Source organism: Carettochelys insculpta, chromosome 27, assembly GCF_033958435.1.
Source record: "Carettochelys insculpta isolate YL-2023 chromosome 27, ASM3395843v1, whole genome shotgun sequence".
In the NCBI taxonomy this organism is placed as follows: Eukaryota; Metazoa; Chordata; order Testudines; family Carettochelyidae; genus Carettochelys; species Carettochelys insculpta.
In genome coordinates this window covers 12,879,754-12,900,540 of record NC_134163.1, presented here as the reverse complement: position 1 = coordinate 12,900,540, position 20,787 = coordinate 12,879,754, and the positions used below count along the sequence as shown (strand labels likewise).

Here is a 20,787-nt window from a genome sequence, read left to right as displayed (position 1 = left end):
CTGGCACGGTTCGCAGGAGGCCTTGGCCACAGAGCTGGGGGGGCGGGGGCGACAGAGCTAGCGGGTACCTCTGTGACCCCTAAGGCTGTCGTGTGTCTTGCGTTCTTTAGCACCTGCGCCCTGGTGAGGCTGGGCAGGCCTGCAAGCCCCACCCTGGGGAAACTGAGGCACTGAGCCAATAAGGGACAGGCCCAAGGTCACACAAGGAGTCTGTGGCAGAGCAGGGTGGGGTTTGGGGTTTTTAATTTTTTCCCCAAGTCCTAGACTAGTGCCCTACCCAACAGGCCTCCTGCCAAGGCTACAGCCCCCCCACACCACACTGGGCAGGAAGCCCCTCCCAGCGCACACATCACACCTGGGGCCAAGGGGCACTGCTGCCCAACCGGCTTGGGGTGCCAAGTCAGGGGGCCCAGTGAAGGAAGCAGGACTTGGGCGGGTGCAGCCAGCCCCCCTCTCCCCGTTTGGATGCTCGTGGCTGACCTATAGGAAACTTTCCTGGCCCCCTCCATTGCCTCCCCGCCCCCAGCCCCACATCCCTGATCCTGCCTCTCTGGCCTGCCCCTGCTGGCTGCAGGCCACCCCAAAGCCATCAGGAACTGGATGGTGCCGGCGTTTCCACCCCCTGACCGTCCCCCCAGGCCGCCTGGCCCGGGTGCCTTTGTCCCTCTTGTTCCTGCCCCAATGGCCCCAGGAGCACCAGGCCCTGCTGCCCCCACGCCCCAGCATCCCACCCGCTGCAGGCTGGTATACACGCCCCTCTGCCCGAAAGCAAGCACTGGGGCCAGGGACAGCTCCCCCCATGCCAAAGGCCCCCCGGCCCCCCACAGCAGGCCAGGCAAGGGGGTGCGGCGCCCTGCAGCGGGGGGGGTGTAATGGCCAGATTTGCGTGCTGCCCTCCCAGCAGGTGGGCCCGACGACCGAGGCGGAGCTGCGCCTGGCTGTGCCGAGCTGCTGTGAGGTGCGGGGGTGGGGGCATTAGCTCCCCAGCAGAGGTGGGGGGAAACTGAGGCACATGGCCAGCACGTGTCTGCTTCAAGATCACTAAGTACGTGCGTGGCAGGGCCGGTAACAGCACCCAGGTGTTCTGGCTCCCAGTTCGTCACCTCTCCCCCGACCTCCCGGCACTCATTCCTCCCCCAGGGTGAGGCCTAGAAGCCAGGTGGCCTGGCACCCAGCCCCCACCGCCTTGCACTAACCACTAGACCATCCTTCCCCAGCAGAGTGGGCAGGTGGCTCTTCCCAGGCTCCAGGTTTCAGTGGAGCCACGACACTGGAGGCGGGCGGGGCTGCTGCCTCCCCCCCCCCCCCCCCGCCCCCCCAACATGTACCCATGATAAGAGGAGCCAGGCCAAGGCACAGCCTGTGTTACCAAGACTGCTCAATGCTGGGGTGGGGCCGACAGCACTGACGGGGTGGGGAACTCATGGGTTTGCATCCCCGGGGGGCGACGTCATGAGGGCAGCACAGGCCTGATGGGGATTCAAGGGTCCGGGGGGGGCGGGGCTGTCCCTGGATTGGGAGGGCAGTGGGGCCTAATGGTTGCGGGGCGGGGGGGGCGGACCTGGGTTCTGAGCCTAGTTCTCTGGCTGACCTGCCTTTGCCACCCTCCCTCAGCGGCCTGGGCTGAGCCCTGGGACCCCCATGCCGGGGGGGGAGGGAGGGGCCCTGCTCCTGGCTGGGCAGCTTCCCTGCCACAGCCACCTCCTCCCAGCTGCAAGCTGAAGCCTGGGGTGGGCGCTCCCAGTGCGCACTCAGCCCTGTGTCACTGCTATGAGTGAGCGGCTAGTAATCAATGAGCCAGGCAGTGCGCCGCCCGCCCACCCTCGGCCTGTGAGCCAGTGCAGGGCCACACTCAGCAGGGTACATGGGGTGGGGGCAGGGGGCCGGGCTGCTTCGAGAAACCCTGAGCCTCACCCCACCGGCCAGGCCCCATCCCCATACTTAAAGGTGCCCAGTGGGACTGTCTCCCCCAGAGCCGGTGCCGTGCTGGTGCGACTCAGCGACCCCTGGCAGGAGAGAGTTGCTCTCAGCCGGTGCCGTGCTGGTGCGACTCAGCGGCCCCTGGTGCCGGGGAGCACAGGTGCAACTGAGTCACACCAGCACGGCACCGGCTGTGAGAGAATCACTCCCGCCAGGGGAAACTGAGTCGCACCGGCTGTGGGAAACACAGTCCCATTGGGTGCCTTTAAGGACAGGGACTGTTCAGGGAAGGGCCTGCAGGGACTGGCGGGGGCGGGGGTGGGGCATCCTCCCTAAATAACCCTCGTTAACCAATGTTACACCCACCGCCTCCCTGCCTGGCCTCCCTGCAGCCCATGGCTGGGCTTTGGGTCCTGCCCACCAGCCGAGCCGGGTGGAGAAGGTTAATCCTTGGCCCCGGCAGGAGGCGGCCGCCCCGTCTGAGTCCCAGGGCTGCTGAGCGCCCAGCAGGCTTGGGTCTGAAGGAAAAAGGCCCCACGTGCAGCCGGGCCCTGCCTGGCCCCTTCCCCCCCACCCCCCAGCTGCAGGGGGCCTCTGGAGTTGCCTGGCAGAGGGCTGGAGCCCGTGTGTACCCCACCCACACAGGGATTGCCTTAAAAGGCCTCCGCCACTTGCTCCCGGAGCCGGCAGTCCGCCACGCTTCCCGTTGCCAAATTTGGCGTGACGCAGCCCTCCAGCCGCCCGGGGCCAGGGGGTGTCCGGGGGAATGGGAGGGAGCGCAGGGAGGCGGCCCCAGGGCTCGCTGTGCTCGAAATGACGTCAGCAGCAGGGAGCTGGCGGCGCAGGAAGGGTCCGGGCTTCAGCGTGTGTCACTGCGGTACCCTGAAGCCACTTCCTCTCCGAGGGCCCTGGAGAGCCGGGCTGCAAGCGCTGCCTGGGAAGGGAGAACTGCCAGCTCCGTTCCTGGGGGCCCTGTGGGGAGTGCAGGGGGGCAGCAGGCCTGGCCAGGGAGGGACCTCGCTCCACCCCAGGGCCTGGGCTGCGTGTGAGAGTTTTCACTGGGCTGGTGGAGTGGAATTGGCCTGACCCCCCCTCACCCGCAGCAGGGATGCCATGTACTGAGCTAAAGCCCCTGAGCGCAGAGCCGGTCCCTTGCTGGGCGAGGACGAGGCTGCATGGGCATAAAGCACTGTAAGCCCAGTGTAACGCCGGCCACGCTCCAGGCTGGGCTGGCATAACCATGGCTGCAGGTGTCGGTCCAGGCAAGCAAAGCTCAGCTGTCCTCAGACTGAGCCCTGCGTGCCCACAGGGGGACAAGGAGCAGTGTGGGGCTTTTGCCAGGGGGTGGGAGAGATGTCGGGGGATGGAGCGTAAAAGTGGCAGATGCTGCCCTCGGCCCTGGGGCGAGCCTGGCAGCCAGGCTATATGATGCCGGGTGAGTTGGCAACGGGGTTGCCTGTATGCAGGACGCTTGTGGGGCCGCGCAGGAAAAACCCAAATGCCGCCCAGCTGATGAGCCGTGCGCCCACAGCTGCGTTTCTGTGGGTGATGCGCAGCCGCCAGGCTTCAGTGCGTAGAAAATGTATTCCACGCCTGGCTGGAACAAAACGCCGCAAGCAGATGGAAAAGGTTAGAGGGGCCACTGGACCTCACCCCTTTCTGCCTCAGTTTCCCCCCCACCTGTGGCTATTTCGTCTGGGCGTTCTTTGGGGCAGGAGCTGTTGCTCACCTGCGGTCTGTGCAGCGCCTGGCACGGCTGGGCCCTGAGCTCAGCTGAGGTCGCCAGGTGTGACCCTACTGCAGCTAATTGCCATTTAACCCATAAGGTGGCGCCCAGGGCCCTCCTTCAGCTGCCCAGCTGGGTCCCCCGCAACCCTGCTCTGCTTTCCCACGTGGCTTGGTGCCCAGGGAAGTTTGTGCAACGTGCCGCCTTCTCCAGGGACCAGGCTCCAGCTTCCTGGCTCACCCCCCTCCCAGGCTCCTGGCCTCCCTGGGGATACTCCCCTGCCCCAGAGTTGGGGGGTGCCCCCTAGGTGGGGAGAAAGCTCTTGCCCTCTGTGCCAGGAGGATGTGAGATTGTGCAGTGGCTCAGGATTGGGACCGGGGCGGGGCGGGGCACAGATCTGCCAGCCCCCTGTAGCAAAGCCCTGGGGCACCCCCTCGCCGGGACAGCTGGAGCTGAGCGCCCCCCACCTTCTCCACCAGGCCTCCCGGCCTCTAGTGCCCGGTGGCACAGCACAGGTGCGGGAGGGAGGGGAGCGCGGCACTGTCAGTTGTGGCAGGAAGGGGCCCAGGTGGCACGGGCAGAGGAAGGGAAGCTGCAGCCTCCCACGTTGTCACACCCCGGCCCCCTCCCCCAGTCCGGCCAGCTGGTAACCGGGGCTGCTTCCTCCGGAGCATCTGAGCTCAGGCAGACCAGGGCTCCCTGGCGCCATCACCTTAACATGGCCCCAGCTCCTGGTGGCTGGTGGGGGGGCGCGATTCCACCTTGATCGTGGAAGCCGGCCTGCTGGGCCACCCAGGGCCACCCTCCTGGGTATCTGACCAGTACAGAGGGTGGAAAGGAGAAGCAAAGGGCAGCTGGAAGCGGAGCCAGAATCGCGCAGAAAGACCAGAGCTGTGCAAAAGTGCACTGTGGGGTGTGTGCAAATGACTGTGCAAGCAAGTGTGGGGTGTGCAAACGACTGTGGGGGTGTGCAAATGCCTGCAGAGTGTGCAAACAACTGCGGGGTGTGCAAAGGAACCCTGGAAGGCAAGCGGCAGGAAAGCATTCACATGCCGGGGGGGGAGGCGCAGGAATCCCAGCACTGACCAAAAGGACAAGTGAGACTCAGACAGTGGGTGGTCCTTGGGATGCCCCCACAGCCCTGCATATACATGGTGGGCGGGGGGCCCAGCCACTGCCCAGGGCTCTGATGCAACACCAGGCGCTGGCTATGCTCACGGCATCCTGCCAAAAGCCAAGACAGACCCACGAGGCCGATGCTGTACCCTGCCGGGGGGGGGGTGGGGTGGTCAGCACACCAGGGACGTCTTGGTACAAGTGGTCGCCCATGGGTGCCCTCAGGGATGGCTCTCCATGCTGGGCTGTGCCCCCACCCCCACAGCCCCCTTGGTGGCGGAACCGGTATCGATGGCCCCCGGCATGCGTCTGCCAGGGAATGGCGTCAGCCCTCAGTGCAGGGTATTCGGGCCGCTGCCATCCTCCCGCATTTGAGAGTCGGAGGAAAGGGTAGTACCCCAATGGCACAGATGGGGGGAGACTGAGGCACAAGTTAAGTGACTTGCCCAAGGTTACCCGGGGAGGCAAAGGCAGAGATGGGAGCCGAGCCCAGCTCCCCTGACTTTCACCCATGCCCCCCTCTCCGGGGGGGGGGGGCCTACCACAAAGCCAGCCTTGCCCTCCATGTGCCCGCTATTATCACCAATTCCTTATCACCGGCATTCAGCCCCCACACACGCACTGGGGCAAACCCATGGCCAAGCGAAGGACAACCCTATTGTGCAGCCCAAGCGGCCAGCAGAGCAGAGTCCCCTCTGGCTTACAGCTGAGCTGCGGCGGGGTGCGGGTAAGGGAGCAAGGCTACCCCTTTGCTGCTGAGCTCACGTGCTGCCACCCCTTTCGTAAGCATCCCATAGCTATTCAGCAAGCCAAGGCCAGATCCAGCCCACAAGGCCATGCAGGAGGGGAGGGAGAATTAAGATTTGGGATGTGTAAGGCTGGACAGCCGCCCCCACCCCCTCCCCGAGTGCCTTCTGCTCCCAGGTACGGATGGGAGCATCCAGCTCTGAAATGCAGCCACCTCTGGGGGAAACTGTGGCAGCTCCTCAGCAGCCCTGCAGCATTTCTGGCCTGGATGCTACGGTGGCCCGTGGTCCAGCTATGGCAGGAGGTTGGGTAGATGCTCCGTCCACAGCCAGGCCAGTCCCCCTCTGCTCTCCTTGAAACCCCTCCCGTGGGGTTCAGGGCTCATGTCCCTGAACACAGCAAAGTCCCTGGCCGGGGGGCGGGGGGGGCATCTGTCCAGCCCATATGAGCTCTGCCTCTGGCCAGTTGCTAAGTGCTTTTATCAACCCCTCTTCCCCACCCCCACTGCACCCACCACTGCCTGCTCCTGCTCCGCCCTGCTCTGCACAGCGCCTTTGCAGGGCAGTGAGGGGTGGTTGCATAGGGACCACCTCCAGGGAACGCCAGGTGCCCCTGTTCCTCTCCAGTGCAGGCTAACCCCTGTCCCCAGCCCAAGCTCCCTCCCACCTGCCCCCCGCCACAACCAGCTCCCACAGCCCAGGTTCCCACCTGCCGCCTGCAGTTCCCACCTGTCACCCCAAACCCAGGACCCCTGTCCCAGCCGTCTAGCTCCCAGCCCAGCTGTGCCCCTCCCGAGCTGGGCTCCCTTGACAGGCCGGCAACGCTGCTTGCAAAGGCAGGTGGGACCCAGCTCTGGCATGGGCTGAGTTTTTGTCCCTGGCAGGGGTCCAGGCAGAGTGGTTGGAGGGGGGCAAACGAGGATGTCGGGGATGTGGGGAGAGCATTGGGCTGGCACCCTTCGCAGCCGGAACCCCCCTCCCTCCTTCCCAGCGGGAGCGAGCCGGCTGGCTGGAAGGACGCCACGTTCTGGGCCACCTGGCCGTGGGCTCAGCCAGCTGGCTGGGGGAATGCTGGCGGGAGGCGGGAGGGAAGGAGGCTGGCGATGGATGGCAAGCAAATGAGATTGGGGGTGGGGAGCACTAGGGTCCTGGTGGGAGCCTGCCTTTGTGCGCCCAGGCCTCCACGTGCAGGGGTGTGAGTGCCTGTGTGCACACGCGTGTGAGGCTGCAGCTGTGCTCGTGCACAGTTGTGCATGCACACGTGGGGGAGGCGTGTGCATGCACAGGTGTGAGTTCAGCACTGCGCACGCACAAGCGTAGAGGGCTGTGTGTGCGTGGCTGGGAATGTGCGCACACATGGCTGGGGTGTGCTGCTGCCCCAGCCCTGGTTTCCTGCTAGCGGCTTTCTGGCCCTGCTGCAGGCGCTGGAGGGCGGGTGGGGGACCACAAGGCCACGGGTGCTCAGGTCCCAAACAGGTGCCGCCGCGTGAGATGCTCTGATCCCGAGGCTGCTCCAGCACAACCTGCTGGTGCCACCGGCCAGCTGGGCTTTGTGCTTGGGGAGGGGCGGCCCAGCCAGCTTGGCTGCGAGTTACTGGAGGGGCCCAGGAAACCAGGTCTCAGCCACCCGCCCTGCTCACAGTCTGGTTCTGGGCCCAGCAAGTGGCCATCCTTGGGCGGCTTGGCCCATCACAGGGGCCATCGTTTCAGCTGGGGGGGCTTGTCACTGCCCCCCAGGCAGGGGCCGAGGGCTTCATGCCAGTCCCAGCTCTGCCACTGATGAGCTGCGGCACGCCAGGGTAGGTGCAGCTGGCTCTACGGCGCGCGGCAGTGACTCGGTGACCGTCGCCTCCCCCTCCCCCGGCTTCCTGCCCTCTACCAGGAACACAGCACCCGGGCCAGGCGTGCCGGGCGTGCCACAGGATACATGACGCCAGCTGCTCCTCGAGTGCCATTTCCTCCTGCTGGCCTGGCGAACCCCAGCCCTGACTCGGTGTGGCCGTGTCAGCCTGGAGCAGAAACACCGCCCCGCCCCCCCGGGTGTAACTCCACCGCTGTGGCTGTGTTGGGGGGGAAGGGGGGTGGCACCAGGGCTCGGCCCCCAGCAAGCCTGCTCAGGGACTGGGGCCCTGCCACTCGGTATCCCAACCACCCCGGCTGCGCTCAGCTGCCCAGCCCTGCTTCAGGCTCATGAGGCAGCTGGGCAAACCGAGGCACAGGGAGGGGGCGGTGACTGGAGCCAGGGCACAGTGCCAGCACACAGCTGGAATAGCCCCCAGGCGCTCGGCCGCCTCGGCCCTTGCGCTGTGCAGAGACCGGCGCTCGGCAGCACAAGACGTCCGCCGAGGGGCCGCTTTGGGCAGAAGCAGTCGGGTCCCCTGCGATCGGGCAGCTGGGCTCGCAGAGCAGCCTCCTCGCCCGGCCCAAGGTGGGAGTTGAGTTTTTTTATCAGGCCCGGCAGGTGGAACCAGAAAAACTCCACTTCACGCCCAGAAGGGCCTGCTACACGCCGGTGTGCTACCCAGGCGGGCAGGCCGGCGCCTAGGCCTGCGGGGCAGGTCATCCGGAGAGCAGGCCAGGAACTGGTTTCCCCGGTGAGGTACTCATCTGGCGGAAGGACAGGATCTGGGCGAGGAGGCAGGCAAAGCGGGGTCTGGTCCCAGCTCCGCTGGCGGGCTTGCCAAGCCTTGAGCGCCTCTGGTTGCATAACAGGTTAATGACCCTTTTCATTCACCACCAGGGCAAGTTGCTCCCCCCACTCGGGCTATTCGGCCTGCGCACGCTCCGGGGCAGGGTGGGAACGGCACTCGCTGTGTGCGTTTGTTGGGCAACCGGCGCTTGCTTGCCCGCGGGGAGAACAGGCATGTTCCCTCTAAGCTGAGCGCTTGGGCGACAAGCCAGGAGAGATTCCTATGCTGCCCAGCTTAGCAGAGCACTCACAGCCAGCAGCGTGTACTTTTCTAGGTGGTACACCTCCACTCTAGGTGCAAAGAAAATTTAATCCACACCTGGATGGGGGAAAAAAGAAATAAGAGGGAAGCTGGGCCAGGGATATTCCTGACAAGGAGCAGAGCAGATTGCAAGGGGACATTGCCAGGCGATCCCAGGGCTTAGCTCCCTCCCTCCCCAGTGCAAAGCAGGACCTTGGGCAAGCCTGCAGAGGACTGTGAGAGGAAGGGCAAACAGGGCAGTGGCTCAGCTCATCCCAAGAAGGAGGGGCCCCGGTTCGAGTTTCTCTTCCTCATGCCTGACCCAGGCCAGCGGCTCGGGCCCCGCTTGGGTAGGGAGGTTGCAGCTGGGTGCCTGTAGGAACCAGCGGGGGTGGGAGCTGTCGTTACAGTTTCTCAGCATGTCGGCCCCAGGGTTCCCCTCGCCTGGCCTGATCTGACACAGTGAAACTTGCACCCTCACTCAGCCAGCCCACAGGCTACTTCCCCAGCAGCACAGCCGGCCGGGCTGTCGCTTCGAAGGGCATTGGAGCTTGGCCCAGGCACCTGCTCGTCCCGCGGTTTGGCTGGGGCATGGACGGCCCCCGGGGAGCTTGGAACTGGGCTGAGAATTTGGGGGGGGCGGGAATCACAGCCTTGTGGTGGAGCCTGAGTCACCTGGCTCCATGCATGTCACCCGCTGATGACACATGGAGTCACCAGCACGGTGCAGCCAGCAGCAGGGCTGGTGCTGGAAGTACGGGGAGGGGACAGGGGAAACCCCTGGCCCAGTAGCACTGACGTGCACAGAAGCCTCTTGCTCAAGGGTTACTCACGCACATCTCATTTGCAGGGTGGGACGGTGCATCAGCCGGGGCCTGCGCTGGGAATTGGTGTCAGCAAATCACGCGCGTGTAGAGCGTGGGGGGTTGAATGGGAAAGACGCTCGCTCAGACCCCCCAGCTGGAGCCGGCCGGAGGGGCCCTGAAAAAGGTTCCCTGGAAGCTGAGCGGTTGGGGAGATGCAGGAGCTGCCCAGCTGACAAGCAGAGTGCCCAGAGCATGTGGGGCTACAGGTGGTGCGCATCTGCCCATGTCTCAGTGCACAAAGCAAAATTTATTCTGCCCCTGGCTGGAAAACATTGGCAGGCGCCCGGGTGCTATTGTTAGGTACCATGGCTGAGTCGGGCAGGTGGTTTCGCAGAGCAGTAGCTGGACAAGTACTTAGCACACCCTGCCTTCAGCAACCCCATACCTGTCCCTGTGCTACCCAGGGTCACTCAGAGGCAGGTGGGGCTGTCCTGGACCCCACAGTGGGGCAGGGCCCCTTCCCATCAGCTTGTCCGCTCAGCTCCGTGGGAACGTGTGCAACCTGTACAGGGGCTCGGCCTGGAGCTACTTGCTAGGACACGGCGCTCTCGCAGAAGCTGGAGGGGACGGTCCAACACACGACAGCTTCGTTCCAACGCAACAGGATGTGGGCAGAGGTGCAGGGAGTGGGGGGGGCCTCCAATCTTCTGCTCTTGTTGCTCCAGGCAGGGCAAAGCCGGCAACAGGTCTAGGGAAGACCGGCCCTGGGGATGGGTACTGAGATCGAGTCTCCCAGCTCAGGAGAGAGGGCGCGTCTAATGGGAGAGGGGATATGGCCTCCCTCGTGCTGAGGGACACACCCAGGGAGGTGCTGCCTCTAAGCAGGAGCCTGACCCACACGCACACAATGGCCCCTACTGAAGAGGAAGGAGCTCCTTCACTGCCCTGCCCCCTCCCCAAATAATCACCCCAGCCGGTGCCAGGGGAAGGAGGCGGTCAGGATGAAGTGAGGACACACCTGAGCCACGCACACGGAACGTAGACCGCCCAGGTCCCCTGCCGGCCCCTGGGCACGGTCCCCTCCTGGTGCATTGGTCAGGATGCCTTTGTCTGGCCACTCCTATTAGCCCCCAGCCAGCAGCGTTCCTTCAAGCTGAGCGTTGGGGCAGCTGCCCGGGAGAGATTCAGGTGCCGCCCAGCTGACCAGCAATGTTGGTTGCTGCACACCCACACCTGCCTTGGTGCAGGCAACAAAATTTATTCCTCCTGCGGATGGAACAGGGCCAGCCCGTACAAAGCAGCGACGGTGATGTGCATACTGTGCCCTGCGGTTGGCCACAGTAAAATCCAGACCACGTAACCCGACAAAGGAGATTCTCCGCCTGCCCCACTCCCTCTCTTCTTCCTCACAGGAGCTCTGCTCTGGGCAGGGCCACAAATAGCCCCTCCTCTGACCGCAGCCGGGGTAAGCCGGGCTCCCCTTGGCGGTTCCAATCCACCAATAAGAGAGGCTTCGAGGCCTGACCAAAGCACATTTGGTTCATTCTGCATTTATTATTTTTAAACCATTTTTTTTAAATTTTATTTAATACAGGTAACTTAAATGAGGTGATATAACATGAATACCCTCCCCACACACACACCCACGCACACAGCGGAGAAGGTTAATGCTTTTTTCCCCTCCCCCCATCATTTTTTTCCCATTATATATAGGTTTGCTTTTTTTTTTTTTTTAAAAAAAAAAAAAAAAAGGACCAATAGGAAGGTATGGCAGGCGTGCACACACCATACAAAATAGTACATTTAAATATTGAATCCAAAATTTTAAAAAAAGTTTGCTTTCAAATAAAATTAAAAAAAAAAAAACCAACCCTACAACAGGTAGAAAGGAAGTTCACAGCTGGGGGAACAGGATGTAGGTGGGGCAGACGAGAGGGGAGGGGGCGGGGCCCAGCGCTCCTCAGCGAGCGACTGAGCCGATTGGCTAGTGCCGAGGCGCTAGAATAATGGTCCCGCGCTGCTGAAGAAGTGGGCGCTACTGGGGGCTTGGGAACACATAATAGAAAGGCGGACAACAGCGGGGGGTGGGGGGAGCGGCCTTCGTGCTACTGTTGTGGGGGATGAAGGAAAAAGAAAGGGGCTGCTGGGGCGGGGAAGGAGCAATGCATTTGTGGAGGATTTTAACAACCCCCAAAGCCCCGAGGCCCCAACCTCCTGCACCAGGCCTGCCCCTGCCCGGATTCCCAAAGCACCAGGCCAGGTAAACTGCCATGATACTCTGAAGCAGCCTCCAGGGTCACCTGCCTAGGCCCTGGCCCGGCCCACCTGCCCCACTAGCATAACAGCTGGTGGGAAACAGGGCCACAGGCGGTACCCAGCTAACAAAACAAGTTGCTTCAAGTTTTACCTGGCAGCTGAATGTGGGAGGGGGGGGCTGTGACAGCAGTAGAAATTTGGCTCAGAACCCCGCAGCACTAGTACCTCTACCCTAAGGATGGGGGGAGCCTGTCCCTACCACCTCGGAGAGGGAAATAAGGCTAGTGGGGCGGGGGGGTGGGAATTTACAGCACCAACTCCATTCTGCGCCTCTCTGGCCTGAACTAACCCATTTGCGAGCAGGGCCTTTTGTTCTCTGGCCAGCCTGCCAACTTGAATCCCCTCCGCCTGGGGACAATAGCAGTAGATTGTTCCCAACCCCGCCCCCACCACTGAGCTAACCGTGGTTCAAGGGCTTCTGTCTCTGCCCCAGTTTGAGTTAATGCTACGAAAAAAAAAATAAAGCCAAACACCCATAAAACAAACCCAGAAATTCCACAGCGGCTGCTACCGTCTCTCCCGCTCCCTGCACCCGTCCCTTGATCATTCATGTTATCGAAAAGTTGATTTGCATCCATCCTGCCCAAATGTAAAAAAAAATGACAGATCTAGTTAAAAGGGAAAACTTTGATCTCCCCCCCACCCCCTCCTTTCCCACCCCCCCCTCAAAAACACACAAAAAAAGACTTTTACAGACACCCCCCCCCGAGAAAAAAAACAAACCCCCACATCAGGTGAGGTTTTCTATTTGCACAGATCTGATGGGGGTGGGGGGCGGGAAATCAGACAGGAGAAAGGATTTCTACATTCTACACAAGACTAGGTCAGTATTGGCTCAGTCAAGTTATTAAGGTCTATAAATATTAGCCCGTAGGCCTGCAAACAGCCATTACCAAGTACTGGGTTTATTTATTTATTTTTTCCTTAACTTTCCTCTCTCTCTCTCTCTCTCTTTTTTTTTTAAAGTTAAAAAACAACCGACGGGTGGAAACAAAATTTGGAAATTCAAACGTTGGTCTCTACGGCAGAGGGGAAAGCGATTTATTTTTCCCTCCCTCATCCATGGGAAAGAAAGCAAGCCGCACGCACACCCCAAACAGAAGAATTAAAAAGGTCGATACCCTGGCATTGTAATTTACAATGCAAAGCAGTGGGTGGGGGTACACACCAGGAGGGTGTCCATAGCCTCTCCTCAGAGTCCGTAACAAAGATCTCCAAAAGCTGTTACTGGGTGGACTAGGGAGGGGGGAATGGGGGGGTGGTGAACTGCCCTGACTACTTCACAACTGAGACCTGTAAAGTGCATGTGGGTTCTGCAACCGACCTGGGTTGGAGGTGGGACGGGGTTGGATTCATTGAAAAAATAAAATTAAATTAAAAAAGAAATGGGATGAGCACTGCTACATATAAAAAGGGGAGGGAAAATCAACAGCCCCCAAACTCCTGGATCCCCATGTGGGCCAAGCATGCATCCCCCCCAAAAACAGTGAGTGAGATAGCCAGCACCAGGCTCCAAGCCTACAGAGAAGGCCCGCCCATCCTGTGCGTGCTTGGGTCTTTCACAGCAAAATGAGCAGCTTTGATAAACCACAGTCCCCCTCTCCCCTCCGACAAGTCCGCCTATCACTCTGCAAGAAAAGGAGGAAGTCCGGGGCCTGGGCCATGCGCCAGACATGCGCCGTTCAGTTTTCCCTGTGTTGGCTTTATTGGCGGGGTAAGGCAGGCATGTTAGAATCCACTTCTTCATCCAAACGGGAACAAAACCAAATCCACTCGCAGCTCCTCTCTCCGCACCATGTGTCCCGGAGAGCTCCCTTCCCTGCCCCCAGGCCAGCCCTTCCCCTCTGAAAATAAACCAGGAGAAAAAGGGGAGGAAAAAAAAAGAAAAAAAAAAAAAAAAATCAATCAAAGAGGGGGCAACCCCTCCGATGCTCTTCCGACAGATGAGAGGAGATCTGCGCAATGGGGCCAAAGAGAAGAGAGTCCTTGCTCCCCCTGCTGGGGTCTGTCCCACCAGGGGCCCTGTTCATTCAGATCAGCCTGGGGTAGGGGGCAGCCTATGCTACAACAAACTCCGATTTCAGGTCCGCCTTGACTTCAGGCTTCCACACTGAATCCTCGAAGTCCAGGTCCAGGCTGCCCTCGCTAGACACGCTGCTGTTGCTATTGGTCCGGCTAGACTTGCGGTTTGGCAGCCAGTGGTACGGGGCCCGGGCGTCCCTCCGCGCCTTCCGACGCAGTCTCTTCTGCTGCATCAGCAGCTGCAGACGCTCCACTTTGCAGCGGGTGGCGCGGTTCTCGGTCTGCCGCAGGCGGTCGCCTGAAATGGAAGGGCGAGGAGGTTAGTTTGATGGGCTCACATGGAGGCTCCCGCTTCGGTTAAATCCGCGTGCAGAATAAATTTTGTCCTGCACACGAGGCGTGGGTGGTGTGCACCACCTATGGACATATGCTGCCAGCTGCATTTTGGAGCTGCCCAGTGGCTCTCTCTCCCGGGTGGATGCCCAAGCACTCAGCTTACAAGGAATGCTGATCTAAGCACCTGGGGCAGGCCTTCTGACAGAACAAGGAGGCCCCTGGGCAAGGTGTGGGCAGGGGTCCCTCCATGCCCTGGAAAGGGCAGGGCCTCAGGCACAAGGGGTGAGGCTCGAAGGACCGCAGAGCTGTTGGAGTGGGGGCTCTCCCAGGCGACCTCAAATTATTATCCCTGAATGACAGCTAAGGGGGGCAGGCCCAAAAGCACCCACCCGAGGTGCAATGGCATCTGTGTGTCAGAACCGTAGCTGCATAAAGGGGATGAATTCAATCATCAGGGTTGGGAACCACTACTGCAGGAGAGGAATAAAATTGGAAGAGAGACCACTGCAGGGCCGGGAGAGAGGTCTAAAATCGTGGCAGGTATGGAGAAAACGAGTAAGGAAACGTTTGTGTCCCCATCACACAAGCCCTAGGGGTTACCCACTGCAATGAATAGGCAGCAGGTTAAAAAAACTAACTAAAAGGAAGTATTTCTTCAACAGAAGAACAAAAGCACCCGGCGCACAATCGACCAGGGGAGCTCCTCGTCAGAGGAGGTTGCAAAGTCCTGGACTTTAATTAAGTTCAATAAAAGAGCTAGAGAAATTCATGGCTGATGGGTCCTTCGGTGGAGACCAGCCAGGAATGGTGCCCCTAGTGTGCCTGTCAGAGGCTGGGCATGGCTCACTGGATGAGATTGCTTGTTCTGGTCCATCACTCTGGGGATCCTGGCACTGGGCACGGTTGGAAAACAGGACACAGGGCCAGATGGACCTTTGTCCAGACTGCTACCACCCTCCCAACCCTTGGAGACGTGCTCACAGGGAGTGAAAAGCCCCTTGCATCAATCAAGCCTCCCAGCTGAGCGCACCGATCCTCAAAGGCTCTCCAAGCACCGGGGGAGCCGGGACGTGAGGCTCATCCCCTTTGCTACAGAGGGGGAAACTGAGGCACAGACGCAGGACGATTTAAATACGAGAGCAGGCAGCACACACCTGATGGAAACCTGTTGCCTTTTTCAGGGAGGCTGCTCAGACCCAAGTGTTCCCAGGTCACCTGGGAGGGCAGCAGCTGAATTCCTCTGTTCTAGTCCCAGTTCTGAGTCCCAGCTCCAAAAGCCCCCAGGAATCTGGCTCAAATTCTAGCCTGTATCCTACCCACAGCAGCCCAAGCACAGGAAGCAGCTGGACCCGGGATTGCTTGTCAGAGGACTCCTGCTGAGCTGCCATGCAACTCCAACCCTACCCCCTAACAACAACTGACCCCGGCCCCTCCTGCGGGACAGGCCCGAAAGCACCATTCCCAGACGTGCCCCCAGATCGACACTAACACCCCAGTTCTCCTACAGTTCCAGATTTGTTTGAGCACCAGAAGAACAGCAGAAGAAGCATAACTCCTCCATACACTGCCTTCCCCCTACACAAGAACAGTGTGCGTTGGGGTGAACAGAGAAGGAAGTCATTTGTGCCAGGCCTTCCCAGTTCCTGCTGGCCAGGGTTCCCTATCAGCTGAGCACTTGGGTGGCTGCCCAGGAAAGATTCAGGAGCCCCCCAGCTGGCAGAATGTATCTATGGGTGGTGCACATCTGCACATACCTGGAGGTACATAAAATTTATTTCACACGGATAAAAAAATTGCAGGAACCCTGAGAACCCAGGGCAGAAATGCCGGCCTGGGCACTCTCCCATCACAGGGGGGGGGCGTGCCATCACAGAGGAAGGCTTTAAGAGGGGGCTCCACCCCCCAGCGCAAAGAGAACAGAAGCCCTTGGCTGCTTCCCACCCACTCCTCTCCATCAGGAGCACCAGGGAGAGCGCGCGCCACAGAGCAAGCGCCCGCTTGGTTTAGCAGCAAGTGGGAGGATGAACAATTGCACATTTATAGATACCGGCTTCAACGCTGGAGAAAGAGGAAAAATGGAACCCACTCAATAATAAACTTGGCCGCGAAAGCGGCTCTCACTCCTCACCGCGCAGGGGGGAATTACAGCCTACAGCTGGGTTCTGCGGAGGGGGCCGTAGAACCATTGTGCCCCCAGGGCAGAGATCAGACCCAGGTGGGCTGGGAGCAGAGGACGATGGTCTTTTTTCAGGGGGCGGGAGGGTACAGAACTGTCACCCAGAAAATAGGAGTTTTCCTATCACAAGGAGGAGAATCTGTTCTCCCTAGGCTCCGGGCCTCAGTTTTCCCATCTGCAAAGTGGGGGGCAGGGGGCACCTTTCCAGCTGTCGGGAGGTGCTTGGAGGATAAGGCTGGAAGAAAGTGGTGGGAGGGGCTCTTCCCTTGGAGCCTGATGAGAAACCAGAGGCTCTGGAGTGTTACCCATACTGGGGTGCGGCCCAAAGGCACCAGCCGGCTGGTGCCAGACGTGCGCAAGCCCCAACAGAGGCTGCCCCCGGTCCCACGGCATGTCCAACCAGACGTTACCGAGCCTGACCCCCCCGACCCAAAGCACAGGCCTGCCCAGACTTCTGGGGCAGAGGTCCAGGCGTGGCCCACCCCACTTGGCTGCACAGCTGGTCTGTGGGGCAGGGTCGCCAGCCCAACACGGCTCAAGCCGTCGGGGGCCATGTTTCAAGATGGCTGCCCTGGTTCCCATCCCACCAGGCCTCGCTCAGGCTCTCCAGAGCGCTTGGCCGAGGTAGCCACAGGGCTTTCCTGGGTAGCTGATGGGAAGGGGGCCTGGGATCAGCCCCCTAAGCTCCAGCCAAACCAACCCCACTCGCCTGCAGCTCTCGTCAGGCGCCCGCTCTGCATCGGTCGCCGTGTTTGCTGGGGCTCTCCCACCCACGCTATTGATATCTCAGGCCCCCCTGCCGTCCCGGGCTGGGTCTGTGGGCGGACAGGCATGCCTGGCATGTGCAGTGCAGAGTGCTGGCCCGCCTGAAATATTTAGGATCCCCTCCAGGGGGAAACCGGGGTGGGGAGGGAACCCCGGCAGAGACATTAGCCTGGTTTGTCTGGAGTGCAGGCCCGCAGGGCGCTGCGGAGAGCCAAACAGTGCTGGTCTGTGCGCCTGCCCTCCCCCCCACACCCCTCCCCGCCGCGCGGGCGGCTGCCCCAGCAGCCCCATCCCTCCTCGCACAGCAGCGCTGCTGTGCCTGGGAGCTGGGCAGGCAGGCAGGGGTCACGGGGGCTGGGGCAGTGGCTCAGAGCGAGAGAGATGGAGAAGTCTCCCCACGCCCCCTGCCCTGGGTCTGCGCCAGCTGCAAAGATGCTAGGGCCCGGCCCTAGCAATTTGCAGGGGCGGGCGTCTCGGAGCCTGCTATTAAACCCCCGGGGCCGTCACCTCTCGCCCGCGTTTCACACCCAGGCTGGGGCTGAGCACACTCGGTCACAGGGACCTAGGCCGTGACTTCGCTGCCACGCTCAGGCCCCTTTCAGACCACATGAAGGGCTTTGGCCACCCTAGGGACGTCGCCGTGCCGGGAGGGGCTCAGCCAGGGGACAAGGTGTTAATTCCACCCTGGCCCCGCAAGCACGGTTAGTGGAGGAGACGGGCCCACGGCCCCTCGGTTGCACATAGACTCAGCAGTTCTATGGCCGAGAGGGAGGGGAGGCAAACAAACCATCGCAGCCCCCCTGAAGCTTAGAGGCTGTTCCCAGACGGCTCCCCCAGCCTTGCAGTAGGGCTGCCACCTCCACGATGCAGAAAACCGGGCCCCCCACCTGGCCCCCAGCCCAGGCCCTTTCCTGTAGCCTTCCTGGAGGCCAGGGTTGGACAAGCTCAGGGCTGGATGCACCACACAGGGCAGCTGTGGGGATGGGGGGGCGGGGAAGGCAACCCCCCTGCCCTCCAACAGCAGCCATGTTACAAGATGGCTGCCCTGGCCTGGTTCCCACCCCCCACGGCCTCACTCCGGCTGGCTGGGAGAGCTCCGCTCTTGCTTGCGTTGGCTGAGAGGTGAAGACCTGGTGGGCGGGGGGACGAGAAGCACATCGGCGCAGCCCCTCCTGGGCCCTTCGGAAACGCAACCGACTCCAGTTTCACTTCTTTTCTCTAAGCAAATTGCTGTAGAGCAGGAGTCCCAGGGCAGCCAGGAGCCCTGGCTCCCTTCCGGCTTCGAGCAGGGCAGGTGTACACGGGCGTGCACCCCCTGGGGCCGGGGGGGGAGAAGCTACCTTCCACGCCCGAGTGAGCGTATCTGATCCGCCCCATCCACTGATCCCTGCCCTCCTGCACCCCCAGCTGCTCCAGCTTCAAACCTCTAGCGAGTGCAGGGAAGAGGAACTACCCCCCCGCCCCCGCCAAAGAAAACCACACAGGGCCTCACCAGCTGAGCGCCAGCCATATCCTGCTTTCACCTGCACAGGGCTTTGCCATTTGGGGGGCGCCGGGGGGGGGGGGGGGGGGCATTCAAGGGGGGCCTGGAACAAAAGGCCCCTGAGCCCTGGGGGCAAGGATGGAGGGTGACCGGAAGGGGGTATTTGCCTCACCATCACAGGCAGCAGTGGAGAAGCATTGCTGAGCGGGGCAAGAGGCTGGAAGCCAGGGGTGACACACCAGCAGAGATCGGCCGCAGGCCAGCGAGGGAATCGCTTTCCCTGACCCCCCACAACCCCAGGTGGAAGGGTGACCCCCCCCCACCAAAGTGGGACTCATCATCCTGCAGGGATCAGAAAACCCAAGCAGTCCCGCAGCAGCCACACAAGGAACAATTTCGCTTACACATCGTTCGGCTTTCAGGTGCTGCGTGACGGCTTGGTTTTTGGCGACGCTCCAGCCCAGCCTGGCTCCCCCTCTGGGAGGCCTTATGGGGCAGGGATCAGCCCACTGCCAGCCCCTGGAGCACAGCCTTTGCTGCTGTGGGTTTCCCACCCCCCACCCCCCCCCGCTTCCCTCTCTCTCCCTCCCTCCCAATTTCCTTTCTGTAGCGCCCACCTCCTTAAGCCGGAGCCAACTGAACAAACAGAGCGGGGATGCTTGGGTGGATGGAATGCAGCTTTTTTCCCCAGCCCCCCCACCAGCCCAGCCCCTGCTGCTCTGGGGGGTCAAGGCCAGCAGGGGCGGTGAGAGCCATGGAGGGGGGATTAGGAGGAGCCGGGGAGGAAGCCATGTTGCTCTGAGCAGAGGGGAACTCAACCCGAGAGGCCCCTCCAGCGGGGGTGGAGAATGGGGAAGGGGGACGAACAAAGGGCTGGAGCCCCCAGTTGGGGTTTGCTAGGCAGCCTGCATCAATGACCTTGGAGGAGACAGGAAAGGAGAAAGTGCGGTGGGATATCCCCCCCAACACAAAGGGGCAGAGCCCCCAAATCCGGCCCTGACCCGGCCCTGGGGGGCTGCCCCAGCTGGTCTCTCCCACCCCAGCCGGAGAGGCGGCCCTGCGCGAGAGAGCAGCTGCCCGTCTCGCACACCGCTGACGTCCCAGAACCTTGCTCGGCGGCTCCCACGTCATGCGAGGAAGAACAAGGAGGGGGCGGGAAGGGAAGAAATTAACTTTGTGAGGCCGGGAGGAGGCGGCGCAGGGCCCAGAGCTCAAGGTGAAGCCAGAGGCTGCTCCCTGCGATAAGTGGAGGCTGAGCCCTGCCCCACCAGCTGCAAAGCACTGCCCTTGGAAGCACCTCACGAGCTCCTCGCTGGCAGCGCATGGGGCTGCCCCACTTGGGCATGAGGTCAGGAAACAGGACCCACGCTGCAGGCACCAAGAGGTGCACTGGTTGGTCTATGTGACCACCAGTTAAGCTGAGGATGGAACCCAGGAGTCCTGACCCCCAACCCTGTGCTCTGACCACTAGACCCCACTGCCCCCTCCTCCCTCAGGCCTGCACACAGGTGCCTGGGCAGCGTCAGTGGCTGGTTGCCATAGGGAAACCAGGGGACGGGAGAGGATGCGTTCCCCTGCTACTGAAGTTCCCAGGCTTTGCAGCTGCCTGACTGGTTTGGAGCTGGGGCAAACCCCTGACTTCTGTGATCCTGCACAGGGCAGGCCCCAGCTGGGGACGAGGTACCAGAAAATGCAGAGTCCTCTGCAGGCAGATGTCTGGCTGGAGTCCACCTAGGAGCGCCCCAAAGCTTGGAACCCAGACAGAGGGCTCTGCCCCCAGCTGGGAACGGGCCCAGAGCAAGGGCTGGGAACTACATTTTCCAAGTCTGCCAGGAAGAGAAAGTGGGATTGTTTGGTGTTGACCCCCCACCCCCCCCCACACACTTCTATTTCTGCAGCGAGTCCCCAGCCTACAGCTTCCTCAGGGCCAGGCCAAAAATGCCAAACCAGAGGCCAAGTGTTTTCTTCCCGCCTCCCCCCTCCCCTCCCTAGCCAGCCTCCCTAGCTCTGAATGGGGCCCTTTGTCCGGCCCAGGGTGGCGTGTGTGACCACACCGCAGCCGGAACAGAAAAGAGGGAGTGAAATCAGAGGCTGGGATAAAAGTCCTCCCGCACCAGGAACTGCTGGGAGGCCACAGAGTCCCCCCGGTTCCAAGCACACATCCCAGGCTGAGCTAGCCCCAGCCAAAACGCCACCCGCAGGAACGGAGACCCACCCCGCGCACAGGATTCCGCCACCGCAAACGACATAGAAACCAGCGCAGTAGCTCACAGAGGGGCTCAGCTGGTGCCAGGCCACCCCCGGCGCCCCGTTCCCCTGGTTTAAGCACCTCGGCACGGGGGGAAAACTTTGCCCCAAGAGGTGCAACGGACCTGAGCCATCACCAACGCACCAAAGAGCAGCGGAGACCTACAACGGGTCAGGCGCACACAGGCTCCAGCAAAA

At 61.6% G+C, this 20,787-nt stretch overlaps 1 protein-coding gene across 2 annotated transcripts in view; it reads right to left on the bottom strand.

Annotated features, from left to right (window-relative positions):
* Positions 1-12,464: 12,464 nt before the first annotated feature.
* MIDN (midnolin) overlaps positions 12,465-20,787 on the bottom strand; it is a 28,584-nt gene continuing 20,261 nt past the window's right edge. For both annotated transcript variants that reach the window (XM_074978534.1, XM_074978535.1), the window contains exon 8: positions 12,465-13,880. In XM_074978534.1, the coding sequence (XP_074834635.1) occupies positions 13,618-13,880 (263 nt within the window). In that variant the 3' untranslated portion in view covers positions 12,465-13,617. The remainder of the gene's footprint in view (positions 13,881-20,787) is intronic.